Genomic DNA, 14,645 nt, shown 5'->3' with positions numbered 1-14,645 from the left:
CCTAGTTTGGGAAGACTAAATAAGTGCACTTTTTGACTTTTTATGAAATATGGGTTGGGTTTGGATTGGGTTTGAAGTGATGTGTTAGAGAGGTGATGTGATTTAAATAAGATGATGTGACTTAAATAAGATAGTGACTTTTTAACTTTTTGTCTTTTTTCAATCATGCCAAACTTGGCCTAAGTGTGTTTCATATGTATTCTTAATAATAATATTTTTTTAATTATGATTAATTTTCTTCTTTAATTATGACATTATTTTAATTATGATTTATAAATTTTTTAATTATGTCTCATATTATTTTTTATTATAATATTTTTTAATTATGATTTAAAAAATTAAAACTATTTTATTATTATTTTTTTAAATTATAAAGTATGCCTTTTTGAAAGGTACGCATCGTATGCATGTATGCATGTAAGAGTGGCACCTGTTTTGAACTTGCAAACACTCGTGCAGATTGTAATTTGCCGTTCGCTTGCCTCAATCTCTATACGTGCCCCGCAAACCATCTCAATAATTCATGCGCGCACGCACACACACGCTGATACAGAGAATCTGAGGTATAAATTTGGCCCGACTCGATCTATATCGGGTCTCGTGAGTTCTTGTTAAAATTTGGACTAGTGAGGTTGGCTCACAGATTAAAAAATTAAGTCCAGGTTCAGAGAGTATTCGGGCTGGTGGGCTGGGCTTTGAATTTTTTTTTATTAAAATTTTATTATTTTTTATAAAAAAAATATTGGGTCTCGATGGGCCAAACTTTAAGTGAGTCTTAAATGGATCAATGAATTAAGTCACAGGCCAAACTAAACTTTAAAATGATAATCCAAACCCAAGCTTAGAATCTCAAACTGAACTTGAACCCAAGCCCAAACAAATCTAAATAGACCGGGCCATCCCAAACTGCGAATGGCTATCGAGCCGCCCACGAACCACGAGCCAAGGTTCTCTCCTTGCAGCTTGGTACTTGCGCCCGTCCTTGCAGGCCTTCGGGTCTACTTTTAGGCCAAATTTTAATAATCCGAACCGTTCATATTTTATGATTTATTCAGTATATCATACCTGTAAAAAATCAAGTTGATCGGATATCAGAAAGTATGTGTTTGGAAAACTGTTTATTAAATTATTTAAAAAATAGTTTTTAGTTTAATTTTTCGAACACATACTTTCTGATATCTGATCAACTTGATTTTTTACAGGTATGATATACTGAATAAATCATAAAATATGAACGGTTCAGATTATCGAAATTGGGTATAAAAATAGACCCGAAGGCCTGCAAGGACAAGCACAAGGATGGAGGATGCAAGGAGAGGATCCTGATTCACGAACCACATGCATTTTTACACTCCTCCGTCCTTCGATTTCTATTTCAGAACGAGAGCCAATCACAGGACCATACAATAGAATCTGGATAACGAGAAACACATTGAAGAAAAAAAACGAACACGCGACGCCAAGTTAACGGTTCAACCGCTGAACCAGTTAATCGGATAGTCCATCTTCATCCTCCCCACTACTCCTTCAATCTCCCTCTTCTCTGTCTTCTACTCTGTTCTTTCTGATTCTTTGTATATTCCCATTTTCTAGGGTTTCCAAATGCCAGCGATCGAACCTCTGGGACCTGTAATTTACAGAAAATTATCTGTAAATTCGAACAATAATCGCAACAAATTGTATAGATATGGTTTTTTCTGTCATAAATTTAGGGTTTTTCACCAAGAACCAAGTCGATTTCTTTCTAATTCGATGTCGATTAACATGTACAGACATGCTAGGGTTTCTTGGGGCTTAAATAGGTTCGACCTGTGGGGAGGAGGGTTTCTGATGAACCAAGGTTGGAGAGAGAGTCGAATTCAAGCTAACAGTTCTTGCGAGCAAGACACCGACTCGAAGGCGAGCTCGGGCGAGAAGAGCGAACCCAAGGGCGGTGAGAGTAAAGGAGTGAGCAAGAAGAAGCCACCGAGTTCGAGTTCGAGTTCCAGCTCTTCGCCGCCGGCGAAGAGAGAGAAGCAAGGGAAAGGTGGGTGGTGGAAGGGCGGGAAGTGGCGGTGGCAGCCGATAATTCAGGCGCAAGAGATCGGTATGTTGTTGTTGCAATTGGGGATTGTTATGTTTGTTATGAGGTTGCTTCGGCCCGGGATTCCATTACCCGGTTCAGAGCCAAGGACTCCAACGACGTTCGTGAGCGTTCCGTATAGTGATTTTTTGAATAAGATTAATAGTAATCAGGTGCAGAAAGTTGAAGTGGATGGTGTTCATTTAATGTTTAAGTTGAAATCAGAGCCGGGTTGTGTGGAAAGTGAAGTGGGCAGGACTAGTAGTAGCAAGTTTCAGGATTCAGAGGTGTTGTTGCGGAGTGTTGCCCCGACGAAGCGTATTGTGTATACCACAACTCGTCCTAGTGACATTAAGGCTCCCTATGAGAAGATGCTTGAGAATGATGTTGAGTTTGGGTCTCCTGACAAGCGGTCTGGAGGATTTTTAAACTCGGCACTGGTAAGTTTTTGGTGCTTTTCTTGCAACTTGCAAGCAATTACTATGAAAATGTTATTTGTATATTGAAGTTTTTGATTTCAATGAAAATAGACCAGCTACTTGTTCTCAATTATCATAGAACACAAAAATAAGCATGTGTTGTAGGGGTGTTCGCGGATCGGTTTTGTGCGGTTTGCGGTTCGGTTTTGACCCGCCCGCATCTATGCGGTTTAGGAAAAAGTCAGCCCGCAACCGCCCACAGTGCGGTTTGCGGTTTGTGCGGATAGGGTTTGTAAATGTGCGGGCGGTTTGCGGTTTACACTTTTTTCTTTAAAAATTAATTTTTAAGTTTTTTTTTTCCCATCGAATTTAGGCATTAGATTCATTTTATATATTTGTGATCAATTGATAACAATTTTCTGATGAGTTTACAAATAAAAATTGAATATCACTAGCATTTTTGTCATGAAAAAAATGTATATCAATGCATTAAAGGTTGTACTCAATTAGAATTGTCAATTCAGTAATCAATAATCAAACTAGAAGCTTCATCAATCACCAGAAGAAAATTTTTATTAGGAAAAAGTGAATGAGTCATCAATGAAAATCATATAAGAAACTAAGTTTAGGACTTGATAATTCTACGACATTAAGAAAGTTGAGAAATACTTAAAAATAAGGATCCTAGTGTCATAGAGAACATAATTGTGCTCATGTTAAAGTTACAAAGTTGGTATATAAAAAATAATAATAATAATACTAATTAAAGTGCGGGCGGTTTTTGCGGGTTGCGGTTTTAACCCGCGACCCGCCCGCAACCCGCAAATTTGTCATATTTCAAACCGCATCTGTCCGCATTATGTTTGCGAAACCGCCCATTTATATGCGGGTTGGGCGGTTTGAGCGGTTCGGATAAACCGTTGCCCACCCCTAATGTGTTGCCAATTTATGTTCTTTAATTTTTGTCTATGTTGATAATAAGAAGTCCCATGTTTTAGCCATTTTGTGAAGACTCATTTATATGAAGCGCATTAAAGAATGGCGTAGTTTGAGAATTGCGAATGCCATGAAAACAAATCAAGGTTATGCAATGCCACCTTGGTTGGTTATCATTTTTCAAAAATATTTTTCAAAAAATTATAGTTTCTTATTTTCCGTGTTTTTTGTTTTTACTGATTTTTTTTTAATATTTTAAACAATTTTTTTAGTTTTTAGACATACTTAACATAAATATACCTAAAAAGTAAAAAAAAATTAAAAAAAAACCTTTTAGAAATTCACTAAATACCAAAAATACAAAAAAATACGAGAATTCAGTATATTTTTTGTATTTTTATATATTTATTAATTTTTTAAAATATTTTTTCACAAATTTTTTATTTTTTGGATACATATAAGTAAGATGCATTTAAAAAAGTAAAAAAAAAATGTTTAAAATTTTAAAAATATTCACTAAAAACAAAAAAATACAAAAATTAAAAAACTCAGTTATCAAAAAACTTAATCCAAAAAACTCAAACCAAACACACTGATTAAATTTTTAAACAGAACTAAATGGTTCGAATAGTTCCATTGTTTTTTACAGCTTTGATTTGTTGTAAGTTCATCTATTGCTACAAAACCCGATGACAAATCTCATGTTAGATCAATTGTTTCAGAATTGCTTGTTTCCTTTGAAGCAAATCACACAGATGGGGGGGCACAAACTGATGTGGTTTGCTAAGCACATCCCATAGGCACCCTTTTATCTTGTGGCTGGCTATCCAAAATTGCTTAAGCACTCAAGATGAGTTATTAGATTATGGAACCATTTCCTCTTATCAGCTGTGTTTTGTAGAGCAATTGTGGAGTAACATAAATATATATATATATATATATATATATTTGAATGTTCTTTTACTAGAAAATCATGGGTATCTCTTTGTAGGGAACCTAATAAGGAAGAAGTGAAAATTGAAAGGCAAGAGATAACAAAGAGTAAACATTTTTGTTAACTAAGTTCGATTATTAATAATGTGAATGATACAATTCTGATGTGATTATAGCTTATGTCGATTCACCCCAGATTTTACAAAGTGATTGCATTGTATATTGGACTGATTTGTGATGCTTATTGTGAATCAGGTGATTCTGATAACAGAACACTTAACAACCATCTTGATGTTCCAATTTGTTTGAGCATATCAAACGTGTTAGTGCAAAACCTTTGCACGTGCTAAGAACGTCGAGGTTCTGCAGTTTTTTTCATACTTGCATCACTACAGCATATTGCAGTATTACCTTACTTCTGCCAGCAGTGTATATTGTGGCTCTGTAATCTCATTTTCTTTCCAGTACACTTTCAGTTAATGTTTATGATCTGTTTGAAATGTGAATTAAGTACTCCTTCACATCTTGCAATTCTTGTTATTTTTTAGTTCAACATATTGAAGTTGAGATATAAACTTCAGGAGGTTTTTCTTTGTTATCTTGCAGATAGCTTTGTTCTATGTTGCTGTGCTTGCGGGGCTTCTTCATCGTTTCCCTGTAAGCTTCTCTCAGGTGTGGACAAGCATCCTACTACTTGTTCCTTGACACTTTTTGTTTACAGAAAGTGATTTTGAACTGACACCTGTAACATGTGTGCAGCATACAGCTGGTCAGCTTAGGAACCGCAAGTCTGGGACTTCTGGTGGAGCAAAAGTGTCTGAACAAGGGGAATCTATCACATTTGCTGATGTTGCGGGTGTTGATGAGGCTAAGGAGGAGCTAGAAGAAATTGTGGTATGTTAGACATTCCATGGGTCATAGATTATGGGTTGCTTTAAAAGGTATTTGTCTTCATTCAGGAAACTCCACGTGCTGACATTTTTCTGTCCAGGAATTTCTTAGGAATCCAGACAGGTACATACGACTCGGTGCTCGTCCTCCTCGGGGTGTTCTCCTGGTGAGTTTGACAGGGTTGTATGTGAAGGCAACTCAACTTTTTTAGTAAAATTGAAAGATAAAAAGGTTGCCAGAGATGGCATATTGTCTAGCGGCAGCATTTTACCAATTGTAATTCAGGTGGAGGGACCAATATTTTAATTTTTCTCCCGGAGGAAATCTCCTACATCAGATACAATGTAAATATATTGGCAAAACTAAATCTATAAACTTCCCTTCTTCTATTTCTCATCTTGCCGATGACCATTAAATTACAATATAAATGGTGGTTATGTTCATATGATCAACTAAAGTTTCTTTTTGAGATCAATCCAGTGAATGGTCCCCACTTCCCACCAATACTTGAATGACTTTTATTGTTGGTAGAACATGATGCCAGAGGATAGACACCAGTGCATTCTTATAACTTGTTTTTAATGTGAGTTTGATGTATGATTTGTAAGTGTCTTTCATTATCTTACAGGTGGGTCTTCCCGGGACAGGTAAGACTCTTTTAGCAAAGGCTGTTGCTGGGGAAGCTGAAGTACCTTTTATTAGTTGTTCTGCAAGTGAGTTTGTGGAATTGTATGTTGGCATGGGAGCATCCCGTGTCAGAGATCTCTTTGCACGAGCTAAGAAGGAGGCACCATCAATAATATTTATAGATGAGGTTAAATCTTGGGGTCTAATTTTTTGTTGATTATCCATGTTTGAACTCTGAACCTTCTTGGTGGATTATCTGGTGCCTTTTTCTTTTCGTGCAGATAGATGCTGTAGCAAAAAGCCGTGATGGTAGATTTCGCGTTGTCAGTAATGATGAACGAGAACAGACCTTGAACCAGTTGCTCACTGTAAGGTTCCAGCAAATTAGTCCTTATGCTTATGAGACATTGAAGGTATTTCTGTGAGGTTCATGTATTTGAGATTACACTGCAGGAGATGGATGGGTTTGATAGCAACTCTGCTGTGATAGTTCTTGGAGCAACCAATCGCTCTGATGTCTTGGACCCTGCACTTCGGCGACCTGGGAGATTTGATCGTGTCGTCACGGTTTGTCTTTTCTTTTCTTTTTTTGTTTGTCAATATTACTATTGAAATCTACTGTCAAAAGAAGTTCCTTCCAGCTTAAGGTCTCTCATAAGTTATTTTGTTTTGTGTGGGTTTTTAGGTTGAAACACCTGATAGGACTGGAAGAGAAGCCATTTTGAAAGTACATGTTTCTAAGAAAGAACTTCCTTTAGGAGAGGATGTGGGTCTTGCTGATATTGCTTCTATGACTACCGGTTTTACTGGGTAATCATCCCCTTTCTGATCGAGTGTTGCAGCTAGGCCTTTCTATTTTTCCTTATCTATTTGTTTATCTAACACATTGAAAGTTATTTGTTGATCTTTGATACTGTGCAGGGCAGACCTTGCAAATTTGGTAAATGAGGCTGCTTTGTTGGCGGGAAGACAAAATAAAGTTGTTGTGGAGAAAATTGACTTTATTCAAGCGGTGGAGCGATCGATAGCTGTAATGAGCTCTCCCTCTCTCTATCTGTGTGGTTGTGTGCATTAGTTGCCGTCTTTCTTTAAGTTTCTCATTTAAAACCCATTGTTTATATTATAATGACATTTGTAATCCCTTTGTGGTGCATGAGATTTCATCCTTAACCCTCAGTCCTGGATAACAAGCTTGTTAGTATGCAATAATAAATTTTTGCTGGACTTGTGCAACAATAGACATGTCACTCTATAAAATTAGGCTTTCTTTGTTTGTGTATGATACCCTTAGGGAAGTTTTGTTCTGTGAGTGAAGCAGAGTTACCTTTTCTCCTGCCGACATTATTATTATTTGTAAGAATGTATGGTCGTGTCAGACCATTGGTGAAGACACTGGATGGTGGTGTCATAACGTTGTAGAGGACACTGTATGGGGGTGTCATAACCATGTAGAGGGCACTGTATGGTGGTGTCATAACGGTGTAGAGGACACTGGATGGCGGTGTCAGACCGATGTAGAAGACAGTTTATGGGGTCATGTCGGACCGTTGTAGCAGACAATGTTGTGACAGTTGTTGTGACAGTTTATAGAGTCTTGCTGGACCCTTGGAGAAACTAACCGGAATCAATGTCGGGACAGTTTACAGAGTCTTGTCGGACCCATGAAGGAGCTAACCGGAATCAATGTCGGGACAGTTTACAGAGTCTTGTCGGACCCATGAAGGAGCTAACCGGAATCAATGTCGGGACAGTTTACAGAGTCTTGTCGGACCCTTAAAAAGTCGCATCCTCAAAAGGTGTGCCCAATCTATCAAAAGGCGTGCCATCAAAAGGCGTGCCCAATCCATAAAAAGGCGTGCCATCAAAGGCGCGCCCAAGTTGTCGGCGAGCACCGAGAGGCGCATGATGCGCGTGTCTGCCTCTTCATCATGGTCTTTATAAACCGAAGCGGAGGCTGAGGCTTGGAAGCATAACAAACCAGTTGAAACCTCTTCGTTCTCTGAGAGCTTGTCGCTAAGAGCTGCAAATCTTGAAACACTCTGTAAACACTTAACCAACCCTTCTCTGAAACACTCAGCAACCCATAACATGGCCTCGTCTTCCCGTTCAGCTACCCAGAATATGGCCTCTTCGTCCCGTGGTCTGCTCACTCTCTTTCCCGACCTCAACGAGTCAACAAGAGAGATAACCAGTGCGGTGGCCAGTGAACCTCAACCAAACACCTCTGGTTTTGCTCCGTTGAACTTTCCGATGCGGTCTGTGGAGCAAAAAATGGCGGTGCAAACTGATATTGAGGCCAATCAGTATACGTTGAAGTCATGCGTGGAAACCATGACTGCGGTCACAAACTTGTCGCACCGGCTGCAGAGTAGGACAAATGAGGTGCAGCAGTTAAACTCCCAGCTGGCTCTGCTCCAACGCATGTATAAGGATGCGCGAGCAGAGATAAGTGTGCTAAAGGCGGAAAACAAGGAGCTGAAGCGGAAGGCCACCGTGATGTTCCGATTTGGAGGGCCGCCATATGCTGCAGTGGAGGAGCAGGGAATAGTGATCATGCCCAGTGGAGTGGGTGACACGGAGGCAACACCGGCAAGGGCCGCCCAGGACGGAGGCAAGAAGAAAAGACCGGCGGCAGAGTAGAGAAGAAAAATCCCACTGTGGGTGTGGTAGTTTTGTTTTTGTTTGTGTGGGTTTTTTTTTTTTTTTTTTTTTGATGTAAAAGTGTGATCGGGGTTGATCCCCTGATATGAATAAAATGACAAGGTTGTGGAATGTTGTTGGTGTTATTTTGTGTTGTTGTTTTGTTTAATAAGAAAAATAAAATAAAAGAAAATAATGGATAAAGAAAATAGAGAAAAATATTTGTGGATGGGTGATAAGAAAAACAGCAGTGTGATTTTTTTTTTTTTGGTGGAATATAAAATAAATAATAATAAGAGAATGGAAAACGGGTGATGCTTACTAACAAGGGATAGGAAAAATATATTATAATAAAATATATATATATATATATATATATATTAAAATAAAAGAAAAGGGTGAAAGAACGTGGATGAAATAAATTAAGAGAAAGGAGAGATATGATTAAAGTGGGTTTGAAAGTGGGAAAAGATGAGAGAGAGAGGGAGATAGAGTGGGTGCATGATGATGATGTTGGGTCCATGGAGAGAGAGAGAGAGGGATGTCCAAGAAGCTTGTGCTTTTGACAGTTACACATTACCCAAGCTGTATGTGAAGATGCATGTTACTGTCTTACACTTCTGCAGGCTTGGTATTCTTTGTGGGGCACTTGCAACACGTGACATTGAAAATTGTATTCGAAAATGATGACATCTCCAACATGAAACGTCTTGGAAGCAGCCCAGGCCTTGTAATCAATGTTCCCAATGATGGTTCAACCAGCGAAGTCCCCAACCTTGTACACTGCTGCCATTGAAACCTTCAAGCCAGCAAACATGGCTACCAACAACAGAGCCACAGCTCTACACCCCACACCCAAATCCATGGCTAAGAGAGAGAGAGCAAATCGGGAAAAAAACAGCAGTGACGAGCAGAAAGCAGCGCCAGAAACGCCAACGACGACGACGAGTAAGAGTACAACCACGGATATGTGAGAGGCGAGGTGAACGGCGATAGAGGCTAGACGATGATGCGGGTGCTGCTGCCGAAGCTGCACATGAGACGTACATGTGGCTGGGTGATGGTGTCGATGCTCTGATCTTGAAGGTGAATGTTGAAGAAGTCAAGGTATGTGTAGAAAATAAGCGGAATAGGTTGAGGTCCGGCGGGCGGCCAAGGCGAGGTTGCCGCCCGCCGGTGAAGCGAGAAATACTAAGGTCTTAACCTTGCTCTGATACCATGTAAGAATTTATGTATTATTATTGTTGTTGTTATGAAAAGAATTCGGAATTCGGAATCGGCGGATCATTTATTTCTTCATTGTCCGGTGGCTCTTATTATGGCAGTGTCTTTTCGGGCTGTGATGATCAGTGGGTTGCTCCGAAGGAATGCACTAACATGCTTCTTGTTGGGTTTGAGGGTTCGGAGGCAATAAGAGAGCCAAATCTTTGTGGTCATGTATTGTTTTTGCTATCTTTTGGTCCTTATGGCTGGATAGAAATGCAAGGATCTCCGAAGGAAAGGAGTCAAATGCTGAAGCGCAATGGGATAGGACGGGATATTTGGCTTTGCTTTGGGCTTTTGTGTCTTGTCCTTTTAAAGGAGTGCCATTTTTCTTGATTTCTAGGGATTGGGCTACTGTTTGCCATCCTTAGTGTTTTGGTTTTTCTTGTTTTGTGGCTTTTTGTTTTGACATTTTTCATTGTTCGAGGACTCCTGGTCCTCTCCTCCTTTCTGGCTTTTGCTTAATAATATTCTTCATCGCTTTTCAAAAATAAATTTGTTATGGAAAGAACATGACTCACAATTTTTCCCTTCGGTTGGCCAAATATTGCGTAAAAGTTTCTTCACTTTGAGATCCATGCTCTTTGACTTCTTTGTACCACGTATGTTGCTATAATTTGACTGCTGTACATATTGCACTTTCTTCTTCTTCTTATTTATTTTATTTTTTCAATTGAAGAACAAATTGTTTAAATGCAGAGTGGATCACTTGATATACTTCCATCTTGCAATGTGGGGCACACATAAATATAGTTTTGCACAATACAGAATCTTAGATTGTTTCGGGGTTCTTTGCATTCTAAATGTTTGTTTTTTGAATCCTATGATGCTTTTTGGTTGTGATTGATTTTTGTTATGTTTACTTGCTCATGCTTGGTACAGTCTATCATTGATTTTTTTTATTTTTTTATAATCAGCCAGTCTATCGTCGAATGTGTCATTGCTCTGTTGCTTGTTGTCTGCTAATTTAATGAGATACATGAAGTTTTGTTTCAACAATTCGTGTTTGTGCATTTATTGCATTTTAGCTCTTGGTTTGAACGATATAGAAGCTAAATCCATTTACTTTGTTGCAGGGGATTGAAAAGAAAACAGCCAAGTTGCAGGGAAGTGAGAAGGCTGCAGTTGCACGACATGAAGCTGGTCATGCAGTAGTAGGGACTGCTGTTGCAAATCTTCTTCCTGGGCAGCCACGTGTTGAGGTAGCAATAGGACTTGATATAATATATTTAAACATTCTTGTTTTCTTCCTCTCTTTTTTTTCTATGCTTCTGTTGTGGTTGGGATGGGTAAGAAGTTTTATAATTGGCTATGTATTTATAGTAGTTGCCAACCAAGTTTGATAACTACGCATTAAGGAATTGGCAGAAGTTTGGTTTGGATCACTTAAAACAGGAATCCCAGCAATGGGATGTCCATATCCTCTGCCATAGGGAGAATTAAGTTTTAACTTTGATGCTCTTGGAAACTTGATCAATGGGTGATAGTATGCTTTTTTCTTTGTTCAGAAACTCAAAAGAGTACTCTTTTTTTTCTTCTTTTTTTTGTGGTTAAAACATAGAGTAAAATTATCCATACCTGTGGTGCAATATATCTTGATGCGGACTGGTACTTTAAACTATCTTCTCTGCTGCTTCAATTTGTATTATGCTAGCTTTTTTGTCTCAATTATGTTTTGTTTTTTACTGTATAATGTTGAGAACAAAAATGTTTCATATAAACTACCTGTTAGCTTTTGTGGTGCTCCCAAGGCTCTGAAAAGCGGTTGCGGTTGCCGTAACGGTGGCGGTGGCGCAATTGCGGTTACGGGGTGTAAAGGCCGTAGCGTAACAGTTGCGATAACCGAAACCGTGAATTTTTTTATTTTTCGCATAATTTGAAAAAAAACTTTCCGATACGCATATTTTTTTTTCCATGATCATATTTATTGGGTTTAAAATAAATATTGATCAATTTTTGTAAATTTTTAAGTATAATCCAATATATTTCATATTTTTAAATTACTATAAACTGAGTTTTTCACATTTTATTTTAATAATTAATGACTTTATATTATACAAAAAATCAATCACTAACTATTATATATAAGATAAAAAATGACAAAAGTAAGAGAATAAATAAGAGCCTATATATATATATATACATATTTTAACCAAGCCAAATAGATAATGACCACACTTATTATTATTATTATTATTATTATATATAGATAGATACACACAAACAAAATGCTTGAGTGATAACAGATGAATAGAATAGTATAGGTCTTACAGTTTTAACAAATCAATAACTTGTTCTTCATCTTCATCTTCCCTCTTCCTCTCTATCTCTTGCTCCTCCATGTTCTCTCTTTATCTTCCCTCTTCTCTCTATCCCTCTTCCTCCATTTTTAGTTTTTTTTTTTTGTGTGTTTTTTTCGAAAGAAGCAGTTCATAACCGTTACGTAACGGTGCGTAACAGGCTGTTACGGCTGTTACAGCACCGTTACGACCGCTACGACAGCCGCTACAGCCGACACACCTGTGAATCTCAATCACACTGTAAAAGCGGTCGTAACGGGTGGTGGTAACCACCACAACGTTACGTAACAGTTACGGCCGCTTTTTAAAACCTTGGGTGCTCCTATTATACTTTTCCCTCCCCCAATGGGGTTTGCATGGTTCATGTCCTGGTTTGGATGAGGTTTGTATGCCTTGAGACACAAACATGCGTGCAAGGCGCGCACACACAAACATATATAATTTTATACTATAAAGTGTATATGAGGAAATAATATGCAAATAATAGGAATTTTAGAAAGTTGTGTTATAAAGTGCAGGGTCAAAGTTCAGCACATGTCCTACATTGTATTTATACAAATGGGTGCTCACCAGATAGATGATCTAATGGTCAAATATATTTTTGTTTTATCAGAAGTTGAGTATACTGCCAAGGTCAGGAGGGGCATTGGGGTTTACTTACACTCCTCCCACCACTGAGGATAGATATTTGCTCTTTGTTGATGAGTTACATGGACGCTTGGTTACTCTTCTTGGAGGACGTGCAGCTGAAGAAGTTGTTTATGCAGGCCGTGTGTCAACAGGTGCACTTGATGATATACGGCGAGCAACAGACATGGCCTACAAGGCAGTGGCTGAGTATGGTCTTAATCAGACAATTGGCCCCATTTCTTTGGCAACACTTTCTAGTGGTGGGGCTGATGAATCTGGGGGAGCTATTCCTTGGGGAAGGGATCAGGTTGTCTTTGCCTTATCTGGTTAATGTTGTTGTCGGTTTATTTTATTTTATTTTTTTAACTTTATTTGGAGCAAGTATTGATCCATGCTGAACACAATAGGGGCATCTTGTCGACCTTGTTCAAAGTGAGGTTAAGGCATTGCTTCAGTCTGCCCTTGATGTGGCACTCTCTGTTGTGCGAGCTAATCCTACTGTTCTGGAGGGGCTTGGTGCACATTTGGAAGGTAATATGGAACTGCTGCTTAATTTAAATTTGTAGAACTTTGGTTCGTGTAGCTCCAGTAAATCGCAAAAAAAAAAAAACAAAAACAAAAACAAAACAAAAAAAAAAAAACGCATTTTAAGCTTATTAAAAAAGCGCAAAAAAATAAATAAGTTGTGCTTTAAGTGTGCATTTGTAAATCTATTTTGCTTTAACTACTTAAAGCACTTTTGTTGTTGTGCTTTAAGAGTGCTTTAGTGCACTTTTACCAACAACACTGGAGATATAGCATCTTGATAACGTGGCATCTGAATTGCATGACATAGAGCATATGATATGATGGAGATGCTCCTCATAACATTCCTGCCCAAAATCGCCTGAGGGTTTTCTGTAAATGGTTTTTTTTTCTCAGAAAAAGAGAAAGTAGAGGGTGAAGAGCTGCAGGAGTGGTTGAAATTGGTGGTTGCTCCAGCAGAACTTAAATTCTTCATTAGTGGAAAGCAAGAGTTTCCTCTTCCACTGCAGACGGGTTCTGGGTAACATCTACTGCATGTTGTGGACTCATCAACCTCTGGTAAAAGTGCAGGTTTAAAATTCTGCATTCAACAGTGGCTTCATCATTTGTGAGTAAACCCTGCCATTGTTACCTTATTGAGCACACCTCGTGATCAGCACTGACTCACCCTTGCGACTTTGTAAATTTCGGTAAGGTAATTTTGCGTTAATTTTAACATCTACATTCTTTTTCTTTGTTTATACTTTAATAACGGCTGAAATACATACAAACATGGGCAACAATCAAGGACTTAATGCTGTCAGAGCTTCCCGTGTTGTACCATCTTAACATCGAAAGGAAAAGGGCTGTTATATCTAGTTGTTGCATGTTGGTTTTTGCATTTTGTATATCTGGCTGTTATTTCGTTGTTTTTAATTTTTAATTTTTTTTTTTAATGAATCTGTTATCATGTTATTTTGTACTGTACAATTTTTTTTCCTTTCTTTGTGGGATCATTTTCCCATGAGAGAATTATAGAATGTAACTTTGTTACTGTTGTACACATTATTATTCCTTGAATCAAATAAACATTCTACATGTTGGTTTAGATGCTTTTTGCAGACATAGTGCTATGTCTACTTTGTATTGCTGTAGTTAATAAAAATTCAGTTGGAAACATTGACGGTTGTGTGTTTGAGTATTGGGGTTATGACCTACAGCATCTGAGGCTGAAGTTTATAATATTAATTTTTTTTACAGATTTGTGCATAGGTTAGAAAAACTCATATTACATAACGAAGGCTTGTTCTTCGTTAATTTTATCTACACAGGCTTTGTCTGCGGTCACTTTTGCCATGAAAATAGGGTTGCCCTTTTTTATTACATACCTTACTGAAGGAAGTTATTGTACTAGTGATTCTAATTGAAGTTTCATTTGTG

The 14,645-nt window shown here is 38.1% G+C and overlaps 1 protein-coding gene across 2 annotated transcripts; it reads left to right on the top strand.

Annotated features, from left to right (window-relative positions):
• The first annotated feature begins 1,328 nt into the window (after window positions 1-1,328).
• LOC114257734 (ATP-dependent zinc metalloprotease FTSH 9, chloroplastic) lies at window positions 1,329-14,313 on the top strand. 2 transcript variants are annotated; one of them, XM_028197519.2, is made up of 13 exons: window positions 1,329-2,502; window positions 4,957-5,022; window positions 5,110-5,244; window positions 5,342-5,407; window positions 5,870-6,055; window positions 6,150-6,236; window positions 6,322-6,435; window positions 6,554-6,678; window positions 6,790-6,898; window positions 10,848-10,973; window positions 12,685-13,008; window positions 13,109-13,232; window positions 13,623-14,313. In XM_028197519.2, exons 1-13 carry the CDS (start codon window positions 1,603-1,605, stop codon window positions 13,748-13,750), a joined length of 2,490 nt encoding a protein of 829 aa, XP_028053320.2. In that variant the 5' UTR covers window positions 1,329-1,602; the 3' UTR covers window positions 13,751-14,313. The 2 variants fall into 2 exon arrangements, with proteins under 2 accessions (XP_028053320.2, XP_028053321.2); XM_028197520.2 differs by having other exon boundaries at window positions 1,384-2,502; window positions 4,957-5,007.
• Window positions 14,314-14,645: the final 332 nt, after the last annotated feature.

This window comes from Camellia sinensis, chromosome 14, assembly GCF_055761805.1.
Source record: "Camellia sinensis isolate YWXY chromosome 14, ASM5576180v1, whole genome shotgun sequence".
Taxonomy (NCBI): domain Eukaryota; kingdom Viridiplantae; phylum Streptophyta; class Magnoliopsida; order Ericales; family Theaceae; genus Camellia; species Camellia sinensis.
Note: the sequence above shows the minus strand (reverse complement) of the source record. Positions and strands in the feature narration are given on the sequence as shown.

Excerpts from the sequence above, each read along its gene's own strand:
- LOC114257734 (XM_028197519.2), top strand. The coding sequence starts at position 1,603 with ATGCCAGCGATCGAACCTCTGGGACCTGTAATTTACAGAAAATTATCT. Across the intron at positions 5,408-5,869 it reads CTCCTCGGGGTGTTCTCCTG|GTGGGTCTTCCCGGGACAGG; the intron begins GTGAGTTTGACA and ends ATTATCTTACAG. Across the intron at positions 6,056-6,149 it reads CAATAATATTTATAGATGAG|ATAGATGCTGTAGCAAAAAG; the intron begins GTTAAATCTTGG and ends CTTTTCGTGCAG.